At 41.5% G+C, this 17,234-nt stretch overlaps 1 protein-coding gene across 5 annotated transcripts in view; it reads right to left on the reverse strand.

Annotated features, from left to right (window-relative positions):
- LOC146706881 (uncharacterized) overlaps positions 1-16,266 on the reverse strand; it is a 30,620-nt gene extending 14,354 nt beyond the window's left edge. For 2 of the 5 annotated variants that reach the window (XM_085458177.1, XM_085458181.1), the window contains exons 1-6: positions 16,120-16,266; positions 15,404-15,621; positions 6,966-7,043; positions 6,761-6,852; positions 6,536-6,652; positions 4,228-5,011 (exon numbers count right to left, since the gene is read on the reverse strand). In XM_085458177.1, coding sequence (XP_085314303.1) covers positions 4,228-5,011; positions 6,536-6,652; positions 6,761-6,769 — 910 coding nt within the window. In that variant the 5' untranslated portion in view covers positions 6,770-6,852; positions 6,966-7,043; positions 15,404-15,621; positions 16,120-16,266. Of the gene's footprint in view, positions 1-4,227; positions 5,012-6,535; positions 6,653-6,760; positions 6,853-6,965; positions 7,044-14,561; positions 14,653-15,403; positions 15,691-16,119 lie in introns of those variants that run through there. The other 3 variants (XM_085458179.1, XM_085458178.1, XM_085458180.1) reach the window with 3 other exon arrangements.
- Between the last annotated feature and the right edge of the window lie 968 nt (positions 16,267-17,234).

The following is a 17,234-nucleotide window of genomic DNA, read 5'->3' on the forward strand; positions in this document are numbered from 1 at the left end:
AATTTCTCCAGAGCAGCAACACGTCATAGACAAGTGTTCAGAAGCCAAAGACAAAGAAATGCGAATCAGAGCACACTTTCTATCAGCCTTTATGTAGCAAGCCATGACTCAGGCAACAACTGACTGCTTGTTGTGGCCAATCCAAGAATTCATTTTTTGCACTGTTTTTGCACATACAATCCATGAATGAGCCCAACAATTTTTCATCTGTTTAGTTTTGAAAATCCAATTGATGGTATTTAGTGTCTGGATTGTAAGCAGGATTTTAAAAGTCATGGCACCAGATCTTTTTGTGCAGTAGCAAGAATGAAAAAAAAAAATCACAGCTGTGTTTATCGCTGAAAGTGATCAGAATTGCGATATAGCAATTTCCTATTGAAAATATCACCGAGGTCTCAGTGGTAACTGCTGCCCTAAAACTCACACTGACATGTTGCAAATATGGGAGGGAGGATTCATATTGTGCTGACCTAATAAGACCTCCATGCTTTTTTCAAATTTCCTCCAGAATAAACATCCCCACATCTACATAAGAGATACTCAGTTGAGTTCTGAAATACAATGAAAGCTCCTTTTTTTATGAGCAAACCAGAGTGACATTTAAAAAGCTGACTTTCTTTCACTTTCATCTAATCAAAACAGTCAGCAGGAGAGTAAATAACAGCCTTACAGCATCAAGTCAATAAACAGTGATGATATTGAAGCTGTTCTAAAATTTTTCACAGTGATTCTACTCAGTTTTATGCAGCAGAAATTAAACTCAACAACACTGCATCCATTTCAGTCATAGTCATGCAGCAAACTGGTGGCAGTATGTATTTTAACAACATATAGCTTGTATTGATATAAAGACCCCAATACTTAAGTTCCAGAAGTGAAAAACCATATTCATATTCTCCATAGGGATGCTGATTAACAGCTTGTACCGCTGACTAACAGCTTGTACCGCTGACTTACCTAGTGATATTGACCTAGTGATAGTTTTTTTCTAAAAAGAATATAAAAAGAATAAAAATAAAATATAAAAATATTAATATTAATATAAAAATATGAAAAGAAAAAAAGAATTTCATTCATGATGTTGCAGAAAATAACTACTCTACCCACAACCCTACCTTGAAGCAGTGACGTCTCTGACTGGTGGAGGTTACGGTTGCCATAGAAATGTGTCAAGATTAAGGATGAAACTTCAGAAATCTTAAAAGTGAAGACAGTCAGGAACCAAGCACTGTAACATAACTAGGCCATACAGACCTTTCCTGCATTGGCCCTGGGGGCATGTAAGACTCCTTCCACATGCATGGGTTAACTGGTGAGCCTAAATTGGCAGTAGGTGTGAGTGTAAGTGTGAATAATAGTCTCTCTCTCTCTCTATGTCGGCTACATTGGTGACCCGTCCAGGGTGTACTCACCGACAGCCGGTATAGCGTTCAGCCCAACTACGATCCTGAATCAATGAAGCTGAAGAAAATGGAGGGGTGGATGGATATTGTACAATACTGGAATAATGAAAAGGAGTAAATCTGGGAAGGCTGGAAGTCATTCAATGCAGACTCTGGGAATTGTATGGCATTGTTGCATCAGTAGCTCCTTTGTTGTTAAAAGTATCTATGTACACTATCTTGTACCTTTACCTTTAAAAAAGGAATTGTCTGAAATGTCAATAGAAAAAATGAAAGGGCAATTCACTTCATGAATTCATGGGAGACCTTCCAAAAGTGGGTGGGCACCTTTGTGCTCTACAGCACCAGTGTACTCTTCATATTAACACAGCATGGAAGAAGCTAACACCAACCAGCAGCAGTTCAGGTGCTTTTAATGTCAGGCTTGTTAGTTTGTGGTTTAAGTGCAAATTTCATTTCATAACTTTTCTTAACTTAATTGGATAATCCAAATTGTCACTAGGTGTGAATGTGCGAATGAATGTGAGTGCGAATGGTTGTCTGTCCCTGTGTGTTGGTCCTGCGACAGACTGGCGACCTGTCCAGGGTGTACCCCGCCTCTCGCCCTATGACAGCTGGGATAGGCTCCAGCGCCCCCCTCGACCCTGAAAAGGATAAGCGGAAGCGAATGGATGGATGGATGGAACTTTTCTTAACTTATTTAAAGCTGAGTGAAAAGCTGATGACTTTCCCTGCTGGCTTCACTCTATCTCTCTCTTATTTTGGGTTCAACTCTTGCAGGTAAACTTTCATTGCATTTACAAAAATTAAACAGATTGTGCTCAAACTGAATATTTTGTTCACATCACCTATCTATTGTGTGTTTGTGTCTGTGAGAGAGTGTGTGAGAGAGAGGGTGTGCATGTGCACTGAAGAAGAGAAAGTGCAGAAAAGACAGTAAAGTCACACTGAGCTAAGATTCGATTTTTTTACTACCCATTTTACTATCTTACTGTACACACATCTACTTTATCTAGCTGTATGCATTTATGTGGCACACTTTCTATACACAGGTAGGAAATCTATGTTAAAAAAAAGGAAGTTGTAAATGAGTGAGGGTGAAAGTAAACAGATGACAGGCTTGCTAGCCGGCTCTGTTCTGCATTACTTTGATGTTTAAAAAAACAGAGCAGTTGTATGTCAGCTTTGTCAGAATAAAGTGGAATATATCCAAGCAACCAAAGCTACATATAACCATATTTTGTATCATGATGTGGACAGTAGCATGGAAGAAAGTCAGGCTACTGCTGATAACACTGCTAAAATTAGCCAAACTAATCTGACGTAGTGTGTGTTTGCAACACCACACAGAGCGCAAACACATATTTCAAAGTGCCACACATTTCAACAACATTTGATTAAGGAGGAATGTGATTACAAATTTCATACAGCTCCTATAATAACAACAAAATATTTGTTAGGCCAATATTTAATTCCATCCTCTTAAAGCGAGCTCAGTGTAAACGTTGTTGTCAGAATGAACAACTAGCAAATAATTTGCTTTAATAATTAATTAAATTAATAATAATTAATAATTACAATTATTAATAATTAATAATATGCTTGAACATCCCCAGAAACATTACAGTGTCCTCACAAACTAATTCAAATCAGTTTCAAAATATTATCTGTCTGTAATGTAACACTTCAACATTCTGTCCCAAACAAATAGCTTTCATATAGTAATAATTAATAAGACAAAAACTGACACTGAAACTAATGAAAGCTAAACCAAACACAACAACAATAACAGTAAACTCATGCCAGAGTTTAACTGAAACTAGAATTGAAAATTAAAAAAAAAAATACTGAAAATATTTAATTAGAAAGCTCACATCTATGATAACTCTGGTACTCAGTACTGGCACCCAAAGGTGCTATGACCAGGAGACTTCAATCCGCCATAGAAAACAAATGTTTCTTTAGCAGTAATTACAAAAAGTCCTGGTCATTGAAACACGTTGTAGGAATGCTTTTTAGCACACAAACTGTGCATCCTGAAGACAACAGCAACAAATCCATTACTATGAAACAATGTCAAATTTCACAGAACCCGTGTGACAGCTTCAAAGTTCTTCTTTTGTCATTTAGAGTCTGAAAAGCAAAGACTATTTCTACTATTTGTATTACATAAAACACAGAAGCAAAAAATCTGTAATAGTTTGGCATCTTTACAGTTAAGCAATTACCAAAATAGTTGTAGAATTAACTGATCAAGTCTGCTTTTGAGTCGTACTATGTACCTTTGATATTTGTGAATGAGAGATAAGTGGGCTGTAAAGAAATAATGAGGCAAGAAAAATGGTTTTTAATGAGCCACCAGCTGAATGCTGCAGTCTGTAGCTGGCATGTTTATGTTGCTTTTGAAGCTGCTTAGAAATCCCGTTCTTCTGTAATGGTTGTTTAACAATCTGTACCAACTTTCATACCCTATTTAACGTGCTCAGCTAAACCCCCACCCCATCCCAGAAACAAAGCAGCGCGCCTGTTACAGATGGTATTTCAATACCCAAAGACACTTCAGCCCTCAAAGCCATTTTATAACAGTAACACTGTAGTCACTGAAGCAGTGTGATGTCTGGGAATTACACCCGCAAAATTTGGTATCACATGTGCCTGTGCTCAGCCAACCAAGTCAGACGAGACGGTTTGAGGTCTCGTCTGGACTGGAGGCAGAACAAAATGGATTGTGTGTGGGCAGACAGGCTGCTGGCCGCGCTGTGATGAGCCGAGATGTCCTCGCCATCACACACACACACGCACACACACTGAAGCCAGAACTCACCACATTCAGTTTCCGAGGAGCTCGAAATTTCAGCTTCCACCACTGTCTCCTCCATTCCTTCCTCTCCCTCTTCCTCCTCTTCTTCCTCGTCTTCGTCCTGCTCCTCATCCTCATCCTCCAACTTCAGTTCGGTCTCGGCCTGGCTGTCCTCCCTATCCTGCTCTTCCTGCTGATTCTCCACCACCTGCACCTCCTCTGTCTGGGAGTTGTGAGCAGGTCCTGCCCCCAGCTCCCCTCCCTGGCTCAGGGAGTAGTTGTGCTCCTCACTGCAGTGCTCCAGAGCCAGTCCTACTGCAGCTGCTGCTGCTTCCTCTTCCTCTTGGGCCACCTGATACACCTCCACCGTCCGCTCCCTTGACACCCCCTCATCCTGTCCACCTTCAGTCACTCTTCCTGAAACGCACAGCTCTGTTGTCCGGGCAACAGAGATACACCCTTCCTCCTCCTCTTCCTCCTTCCCTGAAGCAGTTTTCTGGACTTCCGGGGTGCCAGGAGGGACTGCGTGTCTGTTCCTCCTCCTCTCCTCCTCCTCATCCTCTTCCTCCTGCTCTTCCCGACTCCTCCCCCAGCAGCCCATCAGCACAGCCTCCTCGGAGCAGGGCAGCAGCTCCCCTCCGACCCCAAGGCCCAGTTTGGTGTAACGAGCCATCTCATCCAGCGCGGACACATCCCAGCGCTCTGGGTGCAGGTCTTCACCAAAGCCTCCGTCGTCCACCAGGTCGCTTAGCAACTCAAAGGGCCGTTTCCTTGGCAATGCTGGGGAGCCCAGCATAAGGAGCACACTCTAAAAGGGGGACAGAGATAAATGACACTTAAACATATGATTTGTGACAAAAAAATAAACAAACTTTTAAATCATTCAGTATTTTAAAGATTATTTTGGTGTAAAATGACAGCATTTACTAGCATTTTAAATTGTGAATCTACTTCTGCTACTAAAACAGGTCAGACTGAGTTGTGTGGGGGGAAAAAAAACCTTAATCAAAATTACCCACCCTCCCCCAGTGCCGTAATCCTGTCAGGATTATTTCACACCTGGCCCACATACACTGACTGTTGATAACTGAGATGCCACGTGAAGAATTTGGTCTTGTTTTCATGTGAGGCATGATGTTTAAACATTGCTGAATAAATAAATAAACTGTATTTGCGATGTATATATATACAAAAAGATTGAGAGTGGTAGAGGATTAATGGCTTTTCAAGCAGAAACCAAAAACAGAATACAAACAACAGTCTCGTGTCCCAATTACATTTCCCACTCTGCCATAGCCTGACCACCTGACCTTCTGCCACTGCGGTTACTGCTGCTGAGCTCTCATTATATTCCTAATAGAGGCATGATAGGACATTAAAGAGAAGAGACATGCAGCAGCTTAATGCATCAATGCACACACAGACAGAGGAGGAGGATTATGTGACAGCACTGAAGCGGAAGGATGACTTCATCGCTGTATGTAACCTAATAATATAGGCTTTATCATAAAAGCACAGTTTACCTGGGCATCTGTTTAATGATAAGTCTTTCCAGACTTCTTCCCGTGCTCTTATAAAAGCACGTGTTTAAATACAGCTGAGAAATAGCTCTAATGTGCGGTGTAGTGAAAGCTGTAATGGTTAAAGATCAAGTGGATTGGAAATGGTTCACGATCCAATCATCATCAAGCCTGTGGCCCGTGTTTATTTTCCTGAAGAAAATAAACACAAAACTATAGTACAGATTGAACAATAAATGTAGAGATGCAAGCAAAAAAAAAATCTACATTACAAATAAAAAACAGGTCATATTTTGTTGTCCTTAAAGACAAACACATTTTTTCCCAGAGATTAAGAATTGATTATTGGCAGGTTGGCAAATTTATAACTGAGCATTATAATCAGCTGCTGCTCCTGCAAGTCTTTCACTTTATAGACAAATAGGCTGGTGATCACAGTGCTTATTCTGTTCTGCAGCCTCAGTGAGCTGAGCATCGCTACACATGAACCAGGTTTCCTCCTCCTGTAGTATCACCAGGTGCAGATGCTGGATCTGGATCTGACATCAGGGTGAAATCCTCTCTGGGGAAGCAGCTGAACTGTGACTGTACTGACAGCCAGCAAGCTAGCCAATAAGATATACTTTCAAAGTAAGAGCACGGTATTGTCCACTAATAGATCAATCACTAATGACATCATTTAAATTGCTACAATGACTCACCAACTCAAATTAGGCAGCTATTAATATATCTGTGTGTACTATACAGTGTCTACCCGAGGTCACACTATAAGCTGCGTGAGCTTTGGCTCTGTCCATGTTGTGCTGTCTTACCTGGTCGTACTCTGTCCTGCCTCCCTGTGGCGACATGGCCAGAGGGTAGGGGCTCATCAGACCCCTGTGCCCCCCATAGGCCTCGCCAAATGCAGGCTCCATCCCATTCATACCCGGCTGGAAAGGAGGTAAAACACACAGACACAGAGTAAATCCAACACCGAAGCAAGGAGTAGGATAATTCAGAGGTGATGGGTGAGAGCCACTGTAGCTTTCCTACTTTACCTGAGGCATGCCCAAGGCAGGAGGTTGTCAGGTCGCAGTCCCAACGTGAGTGTGAGTGAGTTTAGCAGCGAAAAACTCAACTGAGTTCCGGTCTGAGCATTGAGATGTCACCAGCAGAGACAAAAGAGGGAAAGAAGAGTTCATCACAAAGATAGAAGTGAAGGTAGATAAAAGGAGACAAAGAGAAATGGAAGAAAGTACTTACCTAAGATTGAGAGGTGAGTAGGCCAAGTGGGTGAGCTCTTTTCACATGTCGCAGCTCTGCAGCTCTCGATTTCTCAGCCTGAAGGAGAAAACAATAAAAAAGGGAGCAAATCAATGTGACAATGAAATCTTGGGATGCAATACATAATATGAACACAAAAATGTTACAGTGTTACATAAGCCTTATATTGTTTTGTTGGCTTCGTGCAGTACAAGTTGTCTGTTTGCTGCTACTGATTTCAGTTTGTTTGATCGGCACAAAAGGAGGAGACGACAGCGGTACAGATGATACAATGCAGGTTTTAAATGTGTCTTTTTAATAACAGATCCACAGTGCTGCTCTTAGATGAATGGGCTTCTTTGACAGAAAACATTTCACAAGGGCAATCTGTGAAATTCACTTTCGTTTGTTTATTGTGGTGGGTTTTTTTTAATATATTTTGTATTTGTAAAGCAAAACATTAATGAGTTCAGAGCTCTTTATTTGTCTGTTCTACAGCGGCAGCTATTGTTACTTACATTAGTTGGTTAGCTTTCTATTAATACATCCATTCATTCAACATGAAAAAAAAACATGCTGGTGCTGCAAAAATGTAGGACATATCACTTCCTGAGAAACCTCTGCTAACAACGAGTGTTTAAAACAGCAAATGCAAAAGCTTTCATGCACCAGATAAAGGTTGAATTCTGTTGTGTGACAAAGCATTCATGTGATTCACTGGCATTTGTTATTTATACTGTTATGTGCATTAAAGGAGAACTTTGATGTTCATTTGTTAAACATTACATGACCAGTGTGGGATGAGGATCAATGAGCTGGAAAGGAGAAGAGTTTGGATAGATCATCTAAAGATTAGCACTAGTTAAGTTTGAACTGTCAATAAAACACAGCTTCCATGCTTTGTATGCTATGGAATCAAAAGGCTAAAGTATGCAGGGCAGGAGGAAGTCAATATCCTCAAGGCTAAATATTAGCTCTTGTCCAGCTAAGTGAAAAATGTGCAAAGCAAGCTAGTTAAGCTTAGCTGACAAGTTGAATTGAGCTGTGTTAGCTTGTATCATGACTGCCAAGGTCATGAGCAAACAAACAAAAAAAGAAAGAAGTCAGTCCATCTCTGTCTGCTCTCTTCACTGCCCAACTGATTCACTCCTTCTTTTATTAATATAAATCTTTAAAAATAAGTTTTTGTTTTATTTTTACATTTTAAAAACATCACAAGTAACCTTACTTAAAACCCTAAATAATGTTTCAGCATTATATTATTGAAGTGGTCACATACTTTGACAAACTGCCATTTTTTCAAGTCAGATCAGGTGAAAAGTACAAAGTTGATATGCATCCAGTTCTTCCAGTTTCAGTACCTTACAGATACCGTGGCCAGCTATCTGCACACACTGCATGTAGACTGGCTATCACAAAAGAAAGTCGACATGAAACAATAATAAATGCATTGATGACAAAACGCTCTGCAACTTTGAGTGCAATAAAAGCTTCCCAAGAGGAAGAGACACAGAGCCTGACAGGGATAGCATCATAATCAGAACTTTCAGTCATGCCAACTAACTTGAGAACAACCGCTCCAAACATACAGTACTGTGCAAAAGTCTTGAGCCACCCTTTATTTTTTTACATTTAGCTAGAAAAAAGGGAAATTAGCAGTGCAAACACATGGAAATGCAGTAGATAAGGCAAAAACTGGAGTTTGTACAATTCTAACTAGCTTAAAGTTAATACTTGGTATGACCATGTTTATTTTTCAACACAGCCTGAAATCTTAGGCAAGGTTTCTTGTCATTCCTTTAAGTAGTCTTCAGAATTTCTCGGAGCAGAATAGTTTCCCAGCTTCCAGTAGGCAGGCTTTGCTTCCTGCCTATTGTTACGTCTCTGTCACCATGATCCCACATTCTTTCAATAACGCCTGGCTCTGAGGAGGCCAATCCAAAACTGTTGTATTCCAATGTGTTTTTTTCTATCCAGGTATTCTTTCACTGAATGGGCAGCCTATTTTCCATTGCCAATAAGATACTTTCCAGATTTCAAGGTGGCTCAAAATCTGTTTGTGTTTTCTTGTATTTATAATTCCACCAATTATGACAAGATCCCCAACACCACTGGTTGATATGCAAGTCCCAAAACACGACAGAGCCTCCAATGTGTTTTACAGGTGGCTGCAGAGACTTACTGTTGTACCACTTCTGTACATATTGATAGCGATCTGAACCAAAAATTTAAAGTTTGAAATTCACTTTATAAGACCTGTTGCCACTGATTTTCAGTCGAGTTCTTGGGTAATTTGGCATGCTTCAGTGTTTTCTCTCTGTCAAGACAACCTCCCTTCCACTGAGACTTCTGATGAGGTTTTGGTAAACATCGATGGTTTATCAGAAAGACCAGATGCATCTCTCCTGTGTCAGGTCTTTGCTGGATTTTCTCGTATTTCTTAAGGACATGACTTTCAGTTTATCTGCTGCAGATAGTTTTTACACCTGCCAGATCTTTTGTCTGGCACCAAACTGTCTGTTATGTGTAAACAGAACATTGGTTTATCCCTTGAGTCAGATGCCTTTTTATGTTTGAATGATTCACACAGGTACAAGAACTGAAAATTAGTATAAGAAAAAACAAACAAACCTGTAGCTCAAGACCTCTTTAAAAAATAAAGTGTGGCTTCTTGCAAGAAAAATATAAAGAAATGAGGGGTGAGTCAAGACTTTTAGACAGTAATGCACAAGCAAAATTATTACCGATGCTAATGCGAAATACTACAAAGTTCTAACCCTCTGCTGATAATTTCATTCACACTATGTTACATCTCCTGCTAACAACTGGCCCACCGACACTGACGGATGGTGTGTTAAACACAGAATTAAACAACTGACCTCACAGATCTGCACGTTGTCACTGATAAAAGGCGTAGCTTTTTGAGTAAAGACTGGACCGATATCTGAATACAGTATCGCAGGAATTATAAAGTCAAAAGTCAACATTGACCTATTTGTAGCCCCATGAAGCATGTGTCGTGTACTTGTCTGTTTGAAGGGGCTTAGAATAGAAAGGGAAGAGAGGCAAGAGGTGCAGGACAGGCGGGTGGAAAATTCACAGATTTCAACCAATTCCACATTGAACAGGAAGAAATGGTGCATTTGTCGGTGACCATTTTCAGCCACGAACAGATGCAGAACAGATTGCACGCCAGATTAAAAAAAAGCTACAAAAAACCCTCTGCAGTGTGTTAATAATGTTGAAGCTACATGTCACAGTGCAACACTGTGACTCACTGATGTGTTTTAATTGTTTATGAGCAACAGTGGTGCAGACGAACACACACAGTAAATCGCTTTTCATCGGACTATCTTACTGGTCCACTGAAGAACTGCTTCTTTAGCTCCGCCTCATACGGGTAAACTTGAGCATTGACGTTGCTTTCAGCTGCTCCATTCATTAATGTTTGTGTAACCAAAACTCTGATTCTCCCTTAAAGGAGAAGGGAGGAGGCCACACTGCAGGCGCCGAATACACCCGGCTCTTTTCAGATGGCAACATGATGAAATACCGAGCAACATAACACCCACACACACACACACACGCCGCAGGAACAATGCAGACCTACTGTTCAGTACCTGTGGAAAAGTCGAAGAAAGCAGCTCACACAGACCCTGGTTCAGTGTTTGAGAACAATGCCATAATACGTTCTCTGTGGATTGACCTCAGGCACACAAGAATGAGGAAATGAGGATTGGCTGGGCGGTTATGACACTGCCTTGGCACGCCAAATGGAAAACTGGTATTTGGCACATGAGACAAGCCAGCTACCAACATACTGTGTACACAAACACTTATCAGACACAAACAGGCCTCTGAAGCTGATAACCAACGGGTGGAATAAATATAATAATCCAGGCTTCATACAAATGAAGAAAAGATACACATTATTTATCATAAAGTTTACAGCACAAAGAGCGGGACCGTTTGAAACGCGAAGCTCTGGGAGTTTGCACTAAGGGTTAAAGCTATGTAGATTATTATGGAAGCAGTTCACTTGTACCAACAATAAAGTTGTTTGAGTGCCAGCTTTGAATATTTCTGTACTTACCAGAGCAAAAAAAAGCTTTTGAATACGATAAATCAAAATGGCATTTAGTAGGCTACCACGCCACTTTCCCCTCTGTTGCCGGATGCGACATTGGTGCTGATATATCCTGCAAACAGGAGCGAAGCGCACATGCAAATGTGTCCATGGTGTACTATTTACCATTTCTTTTAATCTTGTTTATATGAACACAGCGCTCCTCTAGCTATTTGCTGCCTCTACAGGGGAAATTTGCACAATGAAACAGATACACCAAACAGACTTGTATTTATATTTGTTCATACCATGGCTGATATAGGTGGCTTCATGCAATAACAGCTGAGAAATCCTTTTGTGCACATTGGTTAAATATAGGGCACAGTCCAAAGGGCTCTTTGCTCATAAACACACTCACAGAGTTCACAGCAAGGCAGCGGGGAAACAAAAAAGTCAACAGTAACCAATAACCATAGGCTTTACATTCAGCCAACGATGCATTTAGCGCTTTGTAAACAAGACTCTGCAAGCAAAGTGGATGCCTGCACAACTGTGGCTTATGTAACAACACTGGACGCACACTGACAAAGTAAATATATATGCTAACACTCACAATGCGGTAAGAAAATGGTTCATGTAGTGCAGGTGGTGCATGACGAAATTTACTTTTCCTTGTTATGGAGGCCCCCCACCAGCCATCCCCCGCCACAGAGGACCTTTCGATGCCTTCAGAACTTACAGTAATTGCAGCCATTTCTAACCCCATGTACACTTAGAGCTGACTTTTCTATTAGTCTATTACAAATGCACTGGAGCAATTATCCGGTGAACACTGTGTGGGCACAGAAAAATGCAAAATAAAACTGAACCCATATCCTTGCAACAGCTTGTTATGAAACACAGGGCAGAGTATTCAAAAGAATCTGTGTCACGCCATAATGTACCCTTCCAAAACAAATCTACAGTACATTCAAAAGCTGCAAACAGTTGCACTATTATTGATTCATCTGGCATTTGTTTTCTCAATTGTTGTGTGTGAAAATAATCATAAAAAAGGCACGTAACTTATTTACAATTTCCTACATTCCAAACTGACACATTGTTTCACCCAAGCTACAATAAAGAATGCAGATCCAGTCTATTTACTGTCATTCAAATGACGTGCTGGAAAAAGGACGTACTTCTTGCTTCAAACTAAAAAAGAAAAAGAAAACAACATTAAAATTCAAAATGAGTTCTTGGTTATTTTCAGCTGATGAACTAGGTGACCAATCCATGAATTGTTTCAGCCCCACTGTATTCCAACACGGGCAGTTTTAAAAACGGTTTGCCTGTGGTGGGGTTTTTATTTGGGTAAAGAGCATCGCCATGACACCAGAGTTACAGCTCCCCTGTTTGCAAGAATGAAAGTAAGTGTGGGGGGTGAGCTTCACTATCAGAGGGTTAATGAGGCTCTGGACAGAAATCTGAGGGCTTTCCAATTTACTCTCTCAGAAATCGTCCTTTCAATGCCATTGTCGAACGAAACTGGCTGCTGTGAAAGCGAGACTGCAGCAGAGGGAGCTCAATGAACAGTAGTGTTTTATGTATTTCGTAATGTCCAAACTGAAATAAAATGACACTTATGTCTTAGTTTTTCTCAGAAAGCATGCTAGCATCTCGCAAATGCATGTTAGAGGAGTCTGCCCTGACGATGCCTGTTTCCAAAAGATAACTAAAACAGATCAGGAGCATAGCTCAACCACAACTGATACTTTCATATGCCTATAAGAAGCAGCAGCTTATGGTGGTTGAAAGTGAATGCTACCAGGTGGCCACTGCTAATTTCTCTCCTGCAGATGGTTGACCCCCTCTGAGCCTGTTCTTCTGGAGGTCTCTTCCTGTTAAAAGGGAGCTCTTCCTTCCCAATGTCACCAAACGCTGTTCACATCTGGTTGTTGGTCCTTATTCTCTAGCATTATATGGTCTTTAGCTTACAATGTCAAGAGACTTAAGGTGACAGTTGTGGTGAATTGATACTATATAAATAAAAATGCAACTGAAATGAATGGCTTCATGCCTGGAATCAAAACAGCAGATGTTACTGTAAAGTGGCTCTTGGAGCTTTGAGGTCCCAAATACTTACAGAAAGGTGTTTTAAAAGAGAAACCTGGAAAACAGAGAGAGGAAAAAACTAAACTAAGATTACCAAAATAAAAAAAATAAAAAAAAGTCAAAATTTCAGTTTTTTGCCTTCTGCCTTCTGTAGAGCTCCAGTAGTTGTGAACTATCTCACCACATGAAACTCAAAGTCCAGAGAGTGAGAGTTCTTGAGTATTCAGAAGTTCATTAATGAAACACTGCAATGGAACAACTAGACATAACTGCTTAAACTGGCCCCTAACCTAACTGAAAGTATAACAGGAAGGACTACATGTCCATGGTGTGGCAGCTGTCCTCATGACAGTCTGCAAGCAAGGATATAAGTATAGCACCTGCCTAAGGAGTGCCAGCTATTTCTCTTATGATTATTATTATTTTTGAAGTTTCAAACAGTCATGTGATAATTTATGGTATTTTTTTTCCATATACTACCACACTTTCTCCATAAAAACTTGTTTTGCACTTTCAGAATTAACGTAGTATAGTGCTAGCTGGGTATAACGCACAAATGTGGGAGTGGAAGCAAGTCATTCTGACACTGGACCACGAGGCAGAATTAAAGCAGTCTGACCAGACACTGAACCTTTTGCAGCTGGAGGCCTCTTCAGAAATAATCAGGGGAAAAAAACTCCAGGCTGATGGCAAATTGCACGAATGAATGGAGGTTACGCACGAGGGAGAGAGACTGAAAGTGAGAAAAAAGTAAATTCAGAAGGAGCCCAGTGAGAGGCTGTGATAGCAGAGAGTGTGGCCGAAAACAGCGAGGAGGAGGCGGGAGAGCGGGGAGGAGAGACGATCTGGCTGTCAGTCTGTCTGGGAAGCCAATTTGCCAAATTAAAGCTCCAAAAATCTAGGCGGCGGACAAAGGTCGGTCTGCCTGGGAAAAATCTTTCGCATCTCCAGCAATAAAATTAAAACATGTTAATAACTGCAAAGAAAAAAAATACAAGAACAAACACCCAAAACGACCTGGATGCGCCCCCGCCTCTCCGTGTCCTTGGAGCTCCGTTTCCCGTAACGATGGAGAGCAAAAGTGGCCCCCTTCTGCCGCCCCTCGCCTGTCTTCCCCGTACATCCAGTGCGCGTCCGCAATATTCCCGAATAAATCTTTTAATCACTGACCCGGTCGGTGGAATCGAACTGACGGGGCACAACGGTGCTGTGTCCCCGCACAGCTGGATACAACAACAGCAGCAGCACATAAAGAGCCAGAGCACGAAGGGAAGGTGCCATGGTGGCAGCCAGCAGCGTGTCCCGCATGGCACAGCGAGCTGGAGAGCCGCGCTCCCACATCCAGCCTTTCTCTTTCACACCTCACATTCACATTTTATGCATTTTTAGTTTACTTTTTTAAAACTGCAATATAACGCAGAAATAAATATTCCTACCTAAATCAGCCACCACGCTTCGCGGAGTATCCAGCCGAGACAACAGGGATCCTTTCAGCGCACAGACAATAAAAATGGGGCGCAGCTGGCAGTGCCACCGGATGTCCAATATTAATTGTTAATACGGCCGATTTGAGAGCCTGTGGACGGGCTCCGGCGCTTTAACGGCCCCAGCTGCGGTCAGGTGGCCACTCTCTGTCCACACCGACTCGGACTTTCGTTACATTAAAGTTGAATAAATCTCAGAACAACTTTGGCTTCTGTAGGTCCACCTGCAGGTGCTGCTGCCGATTGATGGTGGCTGTTACAGGCCGAGGCAAGTTATGCCCGTCATTAAATGTAGGCTTTGTCGGCGAGCAACTGTAAAGTTTGAGCCATTACAAAGAATAAACACCGGGAGCAAAAGCTGCCTGGCCGCGCATATAGGAAACATAAACAAAACGGTATAAATGCGTTATGTAGCGTGAAATGGGGTAGTAAAAGTGTAATTTGGTATATATATATATATATATATATATATATATATATATATATATATATATATATATATATATACGCTAACTTGTTACGTATATCGCACGTGGAAAGCATATATTTCCAGATGTTTTTGTGAACGCGGTGCATTTATTATTCCAAATTCAAAAGTATAGTTCTTTATCGTGCAGCTACAGTGTGTAAATCCGTGTGAAAGTAGCCATTTTTATCACAGAAGACCGTTAAAAGCCGTCATATTTTTTTCTATATGTGCTTTAAATATTTTGTCAGTTAATTATCGGTCGTAAAACTTTACGTAAATGCTTGTGTATTTGTCCAAAGGCACAAAGCTGCGAGACGGGCTTTACCTTAACGCGTGTCCTCGGATGTCCCCTCCGAGTTAATGCTCCTCCGGACCGGGGTAAAATGTCGGCCTTGGCCTCTCCAGATGATATTACTCCGCACCATCCACGGAGGGGGGAGAAGAGGCTCACGCATGGACAGCAGCAGTGACCGCTCAGCCCAGAAATCCCGTTCAAGCTACAGCCACATGCAGGAAGTTAGTTCACGGCAGTATCGAGCTGGCCTATATGGCGGATAAACGGGACAGAAGATGGTTGTAGGACTGTTAAACACCCCCTTCTCCACCACCACCACCCCGTCCTCCTCCTCCTCCTGTCTCTCCCTCCCCTTCATTGGTGCAGAAACCTAACGTTTTGGAGATGAGAGGGTGGGAAAACAGAAGCACTCATCTCTCCTCTGAAGCTAATTCCGTCGTTAATAAACTTTTACGAGCTCGTACAGCAGACCCCCCTCTGTGTTTGACTTGGTGCCGTCCGCGGGACTCACAAAATAACACTGGGGGACACTTTTGGAGCCGGCTCCGCGGGTTAGAACCACTTTTACGGGCTCAGAATGAAATATAAACACAAGCAGAGAGATAGAGGGCGTGGATCCGCGCGTGCAGTGTGTGTCCTGTTTGCTGTCACTGAGTAACAGCGCTGTTGTTGCTGTTGGCTACGCTGTGGTTAGCTACTAGGTTCAGGGTTCAGCGAGCCATACAAGTAGTGAAAAAGAGACTGACCTGATCGAAATGGGAAGTGTGTCAGCTGTAAAAAAACAAACAAACAAAAAAAAAAAACAGTTGCAGTTCTCATCGGCGGGTTGGGGGGCACTTGAGTTTACGAATAATCCCGAAGAGCGAGTGTCAGAGCTAAAAGATTGGGCTGCACTTCTGGGATTGCCTTTCAAAATAAAGGTCGCGCTGAAGAATAAGATATGAAACATACGTTATTAATTTAGGGTTATATTAAAGACATACTTTTTATAATGCAACATTTTAAATAATACCTATTTGTATTAAATCAATTAAAAACGGGGTACATACACGTTTTATAACTATTTTCCCCCTTAATATCCCTTCATATCTGTTGTGTTCAAGGATTGTATTTGTTAGGTCTATAGCTTATCTATAGCTAGGTCTATAGCTGTTATCCTCTCCCATTACATACCTCGGAATAACACAAAGTGAAGTTCTTTCACACATAAAATACAATTTTAAAAGCATGCATTCTACCGTGATTCCCCTGGGGACATGTTCACTGTAACAAAATGTAAGATATGAAAAGAAATGTACAATTCTTTTTTAAAGAATATCCATACAAACCGTAAGGCCAAAAACATGATTCCTGATTTGGATAGAAAATAGAATTATTATAAGTTATATATGTTAAGTTGTTTTCTCATGACAAACAAGCCAGATACCAGGTAAAAGCTAAAAGAGTTCATTCTAACCTCAAGACATTTCATCACGAGTTTGAAAATGTATCATATGATAGCAGTGATTTTGTGTCCAGGGTCCCGTGAGATCAGACTTTTATTATGAAAGACAGATCAGCCGGTTTTGCGCTCGTTCACTTTTTATAACTTGACCCATGAGTGAAAACGGATACAGTTTGATCTACGACACGGTGTCGTCATAGGGGTGTGGTCATACGACCCGTCTTTAAGGACACCGGGAGGATTCACGCTACGAACCCACTGACCTCAGCGGGGCTCTGGGGCGACTTCAGAGCAGAACCCCGCTGGGACCACTTCACCTACATACCCCCATGTCAAACAGAGGAGCAGACGTCTTTACTGTTACTGAACAGCCATGATGCAAGTCTTTTTCTAACCCATGTAAAGCAATAAAAGTAC

This window comes from Copadichromis virginalis, linkage group LG6 (genome assembly GCF_057382275.1).
Source record: "Copadichromis virginalis isolate Kocher_CV1m ecotype Utaka linkage group LG6, C_Virginalis_male_GT1.1, whole genome shotgun sequence".
Lineage (NCBI taxonomy): Eukaryota > Metazoa > Chordata > Actinopteri > Cichliformes > Cichlidae > Copadichromis > Copadichromis virginalis.